This window comes from Emys orbicularis, chromosome 18, assembly GCF_028017835.1.
Source record: "Emys orbicularis isolate rEmyOrb1 chromosome 18, rEmyOrb1.hap1, whole genome shotgun sequence".
Taxonomy (NCBI): Eukaryota; Metazoa; Chordata; order Testudines; family Emydidae; genus Emys; species Emys orbicularis.
Genome location: NC_088700.1, coordinates 24,140,632 through 24,147,745, shown reverse-complemented (window position 1 = coordinate 24,147,745; position 7,114 = coordinate 24,140,632). Strand labels below are relative to the sequence as shown.

The following is a 7,114-nucleotide window of genomic DNA, read 5'->3' as shown; positions in this document are numbered from 1 at the left end:
GGGCTGGAGCTGGGCTCAGCAGGGCAGCGCACGGAAGGCCCAGCTCCTGCCCTCAGGAGGCTGAGCAGTAACTTCCTGGATTCATTTGATGTGTTTTATTTTCCAGCCCCAGAACGGATCCCAGCATGGAGCTGACACAGCAGCCTGTGCCAGCTTTGCCCATCCAAATACACACCACTGCCATCAGACCAGGTAGGAACAAACAAGCTGCCCAAACTCACTTCCTGCTCCAGAAACCTTCCCAGCCTCAGGCATCTGAGGCGAGTTTTGATTTCTTTAGTCCCCCTGGTCCCAGACTGCCCTGCTCCCCAACACAGTAATAATGGGGAGAGCAGGACTGAACGTATGATTCAAACCTTTACCAGGGCTTCAGACCAAATACGTTCTCTGGAGTCTAACACAAGCTGGCTTCCTGCCCCTGCCCCTCACACTGGTCTGGCCTTACAAACCATGGCCATCTGCCCACAGCACCACCGTCTGCAATGGGGTCAAACCGGGGCTCTTCAGCATCCAAAGCACCGGCCTCTGACCCGTGAGCTGAGCGAGAACTAGCTGTAAGGAGCAGGCTGTGGGCAGTAGTTGCAGGGGCCAGTCACTAGAGCAAGGCGTACGCCCACAGCATACCAGTGTATAGTGCATATGACCCTGCTCCCCGGAGGGAGCAGAGCTCCCAGCTGCATTGGGACCCCTGCTGATTCTCTAGAAGCCCTACTACATCCTCAGGGACCAGATTTTAGACACAAATGCCTGTGCTTAAAGTGCAAGGTACCACTGCCACCCTTGAGCCATGCTGTGTGCACAGGCCCAGAGGGTGTCTGCACATGCAGAAATGCTGTCATTCATGCAAAACACATGGATGCAGGCATGTAACTGGGTGTGCAAACTGCACAGCTGGGTGTGCAAAGCAGGTGACTGCCTGAGCAAAATCTGCAGTGCGGCGCCCCTATTTTGCACACATAACCACATCTTTGCACATGCATTCCCCATTCAGGCATCTGGGTCTGAAAATCTGGCCCCAGGGATGCGTGGAGAGAGATTCCGTGTGGCGGGGGAGAACTCTAGCCAGGAGAACGTCTGCGTCCAGTGGTATCCCTGCCAAAAACAACCCTGCAGAAATACAACTCTTGTGAGTGTGTGGCAAGCTCTCATCCTGCCTGGTTCAGGGACCTGCACTGTAATGGAAGGTTTCTATGCACATGGTGCCTGGGACAGTGGTTCTCAGTCAGGGGTATGTGTACCCCCAAAGGTACGCAGAGGTCTTCCAGGGGTACATCCACTCATCTAGAGCTTTGTCTAGTTTTACAACAGGCTACAGAAAAGGACTAGCGAAGTCAGTAACATTAAAACTTCATGCAGACAATGACTTGTTTATACTGCTCTAGAGACTATACACTGACATGCAAGTACAACATTTATATTCCAATGGATAGTTTATAATTATATGGTAAAATGAGAAAGTCAGCAATAGTGTGCCGTAGCCCTTTTTATGTCTGATTTGTAAGCAAGGAGTTTTTAAGTGAGGTGCACAAGACAAATCTGGGACATCCCTCGACCGTGCTGTGTACAGAGCACCCTGCAGTGCTCTTCTTGTCAGCCCTGGGGGGTGATTCTTGGGAGAGGTAGGACAGGGCTGCAAGTGGAACGCTGACAGACCCCGGTCGTTGGTGGGCGGGGTTGAACTGGGGACCTCGGGCGCTTCGTGCATGAGCCTCTACCCTACCACAGGAGCTAAAAGCCACCTGGCTGGTAGCTAAGGCTGTAGAGCAGACTCATTTAACTCACTCTCTCTCGCTACGTGGTCTCAGTGCCACTAGATGGGACAGAACCCCACACCCAGAAGGTGTGTGGGTTACACAAGGACCATAAAGGTGATTCTTGATTGAGGCTGCTGGACACAGCCGGTCCCTGTGGTTCTCTCTGGCTCTTTAGCTTCCAGACAAACACAATCTGTGCTGCCTAGTGCCACCAGACAGATCTCTCTAAGCCCAGACCAAGTGGGAGGGACTTCTGACTAAACCACCAGCCCTGCATCCCAAGCAGCAACAGGCCCTAGACAGAGCGCTTAGACCTTGTGGGGGCTCTGACCTGTGTCCCCCAGAGCTGAGCTCTCCGACACGGCTTCATTGCAAGCATCCTTGTAATGAGCCACACCCATCCCCGATACAGCCGTGCTTGTTTATCCCATGCATGCAGGTGCTGGTTTACACGTGCCAGTGTGGGTCTGTGTAGAGCTGGTCAGATTACTGGTTGCAGAGACACGATGTGTGGAATTTGGCGAGCTGATTTAATGAATCCCTGCCCTCTGCTCAGTTGGCGGGGGTTGTCTGCATACTCGCCACTGGTTATCTGGGATGTACCATTGGTTGGGTAAGTCACACGGTGCTGTGTTTGCTTCCTCAGTGGGCGACTGAGACTTACAAAAAGGAGCATAAGGAATTGCTGCGCCTATACAAGAAGGGCTTGGTGCCGTATACGGCACAAGATCCACTCCCTGCCCCAGAGCCCATGGGCGCAATCAGATCAGCACAAGGCTGGTCCAGCTGGGACTCAGACGGGTGTAAATCAGGAGTAATTCCACTGCGGTCCATGCCATTCTGCGGTACAAACGAGAGGAGGATTGGGTTCAAAGCAGGCTGGCCGGAAGCCAGAGAGGGAGCACCAGGACACGGCCTCTCTGTTTCCATGATTCTCCTTGCTCTGGGTGTTCTGTTATCAACTCCCTCCTGGTGGGTTGGCAGCAGGGAATGAACGGGCACTGATAAATTCACCTGGCTGGGAATTTTCTTTCTTTCTTTCTTATGAAAACTGCACTTCCTGAAATATTGACATTTTCCACACAAAAATCTCAATTTTGCTGAAACTTTCCAATTTGCCTTCAGAAAAATCAAAATAAAATAATTCCTTTTGGATCAGTTTGATGTTAATCTTTGTCCACCGGAGCTGTTGTGGTGTCTCATGCCCCCCCCGCACCCCCCCCACTTCTTCTCTATGGGTTAAGCTCTCTGGCTGGAGTACATCATCCATGATTGAACTGCTGTGGTGCATCATGGGAGTCACACAACCATGGTGCATCATGGGAGGTGTAGTCCAGTCAAGGAGTTCAACCAGTAGAGGAGGATGGAAGCATGAGGCACTGTGACGCCTCAGATAGACACAGATTAAGGTCAAACTAAGCTGAAACAAAATGTGGCAACATTTCTGAATCAAAACTTTCCATTTGGCAAAAAATGTTGATACATCAACTTTGCTGTGGCCCGATTCCGAATGAAACAAATGTGGGAATAGTGAAGTTTCCTGCAGAATGAAAATTCAGATTTTCGACCCTCTCTGTAAATCCTGGGCCATGCGTGCTCATGGTATCTCTGGTATGGCCCTGGCTTCTGGCACTGTAGTATCTGAGCACTGGATGCCCTTGGTCACAAGCAGACTGGGCACTCCTAGAGGAACAGCCCCCCCAAAACATGCGTGTAAATAAGCCTTGTTCTCACCAATTCTGAACCAGGCCGTGGCTGTTTGGAATTCCCCATCACTGTCTCTGCACCATTCGGCCAGCTCCAGTTCTTACCCCAGCATGAACACCTTTGCACATGTGCTTACTAGACCCACCAGCATTGCCAACCCCAAGCATTGCGGGATCATGAGTCAAGCCCCCAAAATCATGACATTGGCTAAAAATCAGGAGCTTTCAAAAATAACCTGTCTTGAGCGAGCCTCTGCAGAATGAGACTCAAGGCCCCTTCTCTCTCCTGTTGCAGGGCTGGCTGGCTTTCCCTGAGATGATCTGAAGAGGAGCTGGAGAAGGAAGAGCTTGTTTAAGATGACACGAACCGACCCACCTGACATACTGGTGTCTACGGTGTATCAAGACCTAGAGGTGAAGTGCCCAGCACCCAGGGATTCCATCGTCTGCCAGCCACTGACACAATGTGACGCCTTCATGTCTGCGTCTCTGCCGTGCGACCCGCAGCCCTTCAACAAGCGCCACTGTAGGAGCTTTGACTTTCTTGAGTTGCTCGACGACCAGCTGGCCCCTGCTCCTGCTATGGAGCGCTCCTGCCGGCACCCGGGCACCCCCGAGCCTTCCTCAGGCTCCGGAGGCAGGAAGGCTCCTCCCAGGCCGGACGTTCAGAACACCAGGCCACCCCCTCATGGCAGGGAAGGCTCCAAGGAGCCATTGGCTCGGGCGGAGCCAAAGAGGCGAGCGAGGTCCAAGAGCGCCCCTCGGGTGAAATCCACCTTCACTCCCATTCCCATCCAGATGTCATCCTCGTCTCCCCCCATGCCGGCCAGGCGGGGACGGGAGGCTCTGCGCCTCTCCAGGGAGCCTGCGAGGACAGAGACGTCCCCGCGCAGGGGGAGCGGATACGCCCCAATAAAGGCCCCAATGAACGAGGTACACCCCATCAAGCTGCAGCCCCAGCGGAGCAGCACCAGCCGCATCTCCCCATTATGCGTCAGCAGCAACTGCCCGGAGGAGGCCCCGGGTGGGAGGCCGGCCACAAGCCTGCATGTCAAGTGCCGGATGGACATGAAGCCAGACGAGGCGGTGCTGGTGCACGCGGCACGCAGCCTGAAGGCCCAGAGCAGGATGGAGGTGCCATACTGGCCGAGGCCGCCCGGCGCTATCCGGAGCCTGACCATCCCAAGCAGCAGGCAGGTGTCCGTGTCCCGCACTCCCACACCCAGCGACTCCTACAGCGGGGAGCACAGGCTGCCCTATCCCAACGAGTACTACGAAGGTGACCCCCGAGGCCAGGTTTACCAGGCCGTGCCCTCCCCGCAGGACTATCCCGAGAGGGGCTGTGTGACCTTCTCCACTCCAAACGTGCCCACCAAGTTCTTCTACACAGAGGAGCCAGCCGGGTGCCCTGGCCTCGGCATTCCACTGAAAAGCTCTGGCTACGAGGCGTGTCCTCGCCCATACCTAGGGCGCCACCTCCCTCCACAGCCCTTCTACACAGAGGACCCAGCCAAAGGTAATATCCACACCATCCCACCCAGGACTTTCTACGTGGAAGAAGCTCGCACCTACCCCATCCAGGAAGCCCCTGCCCACACCTTCTACAGAGAAGACCCTCGATTCTATGCCTCCAGGGGCATGCCCACCAAACCCCTCTATACAGAGGACCCCAGGGTGTACCCCGGTCTGAACACCTCCTCCCGGTTGTTCTATGCTGAGGATTATGGCAAATACCACGAGAGGGAATCCATTTCGCGGACGTACCCTCATGCCCGTAGCACCCAGCCTTTGCAGTTCAGCGACTGGTACTGCCCGGACCGGGGTGCACTGCCCTACCAGACCTTGCAGATGTCCCGCTTTGCACCTCATCCCTCTGGGCAGGAGGCCTTGCTTTCCTCTTGGCATGCCAGCTACAGCGCCAACCAGCCCCGCCTAGGCACAGACACCCGGCATTACTCCAAATCCTGGGACAACATCCTGGCACCCAGTGTCCGCAGGGAGGACCCCATGTTCCGCGGGCGCAGCTATGAGAACCTGCTCGCCCGGGAACAGCACCGTGCCTTATCCCCTGACGACCGGCGGCAGCCCGTGGTGATCAATCTGTCCAGTTCCCCCAAGCGCTATGCAGCGCTCTCCCTCTCGGAGAACTCCATCATGGAGAAGATGCACGCAGACGGTGGGCGGTGCCCCCTGGGCCGCTCCTGGTTTGTCACCCCAGAAATCACCATCACCGACAACGACATCAAAGCCAATGGACTGAGCAAGAGTGAGAAGCGCTCGGCCAGCTGGGATATGCTGGATTCCGGGCGGGATGGGCAGCGCTCCCGCACCGCGCACTACTACTCGGATCCCACTGCCAAAGAGACCATCCAAAGCAGCTCCGCCCGCCAGCGCAGCCTGGAGCAGTTGGACGAGTTGATCACAGACCTGGTCATCGACTCCAAGCCCCCGCCCAGCCGCCGCCCCAGCAACGGGGACAGCCTGACAGACCAGCTCAAGAGGCTGATCGACAACGACGCGCCCGGGCCTGCCAGGAAGCTGGAGGCCAGGAAGCCGCTGCCTTTATTGGTGGGGGAGCCCAGGCCCACCAAGGAGCAGCCAGGCCCGAGTTCCTTCCACAGAGACGTACGCAAGGAGCAGGGTGGCCGCTCGCTCGCCATGTCTGTCTCCAGCAGCAGCTTTGAGAAGCAGCAGGATGACTGCTCCCCGGAGCTGAGCGCGGATGAGGATGACATGATGATGTGTTCGAACGCCAAGTGCAAGCGCACGGAGACCATGTTCAATGCCTGCCTCTACTTCAAGTCCTGCCACAGCTGCTATACATACTACTGCTCCCGGAGCTGCCGCCGCGAGGACTGGGACACCCACAAGGAGAGCTGCGTCTACGGGCGTATCGGGAGCATCTGCCGGCACGTGCTGCAGTTCTGCCGGGAGAACGCCGAGGTGCACAAGGCCTTCTCGCGCATCGCCAAGGTGGGGTACCTTTCCCGGGGGCGAGGGGTGCTGTTCCTGGGCTTCCCCAGCTCAGGCTCGGCCGAGAACTTCCTCCAGTTTGGCTTGGAGAGCCTGCTGATGTCCCCCACCTACCTGTCCCTGCGGGAGCTGGAGGGCTATGCAGAGAGCCTGGGGGATTATGCCCGGGAGTTGGGGGTGTCTGGCAGCCAGTACGACCCTGAGGAATGTTTCCTCTTGAATGTAACCGTGGCCGTTGGACAAAAAGTGCCTGTGAGGCCATCCCCCAAGGTCCAGGTGCCGACAGTCAGGAAATACGCCAAGGTGGCCTTAGCCTCCTCCAGCCCCGAGAAACAGATCCTGAAGAAGGAGCGGGACATGGAGACCTTGATCCTGACCCCCCCGCCTGGCACGGCGGACATCGACAAGGAGGGGGAGGAGGGGCGGAAGGCCCGGGAGGTCTGCTTCATCAACATCCAGCGGGAGCTGCGGATCCGAGGCGTCTTCCTGCGCCATGAGTTCCCCAAGATCTACGAGCAGCTGTGCGACTTCGTGGAGAGCAACAAGAGGTTCACGCCCACCACCATCTACCCCATTGACAGGCGGACCGGAAAGCAGTTCATGTGTATGATCATGGCCGCCTCTGAGCCACGGACCCTGGACTGGGTCGCCAGCCCCAACCTCCTGGACGACCTCATGTGA

The 7,114-nt window shown here is 56.6% G+C and overlaps 1 protein-coding gene across 1 annotated transcript; it reads left to right on the top strand.

Moving 5' to 3' along the window:
• Positions 1 to 3,817: 3,817 nt before the first annotated feature.
• On the top strand, positions 3,818 to 7,114 carry AJM1 (apical junction component 1 homolog). Its single transcript, XM_065418585.1, has one exon. The coding sequence runs from the start codon at positions 3,818 to 3,820 to the stop codon at positions 7,112 to 7,114; it is 3,297 nt and encodes a 1,098-aa protein (XP_065274657.1).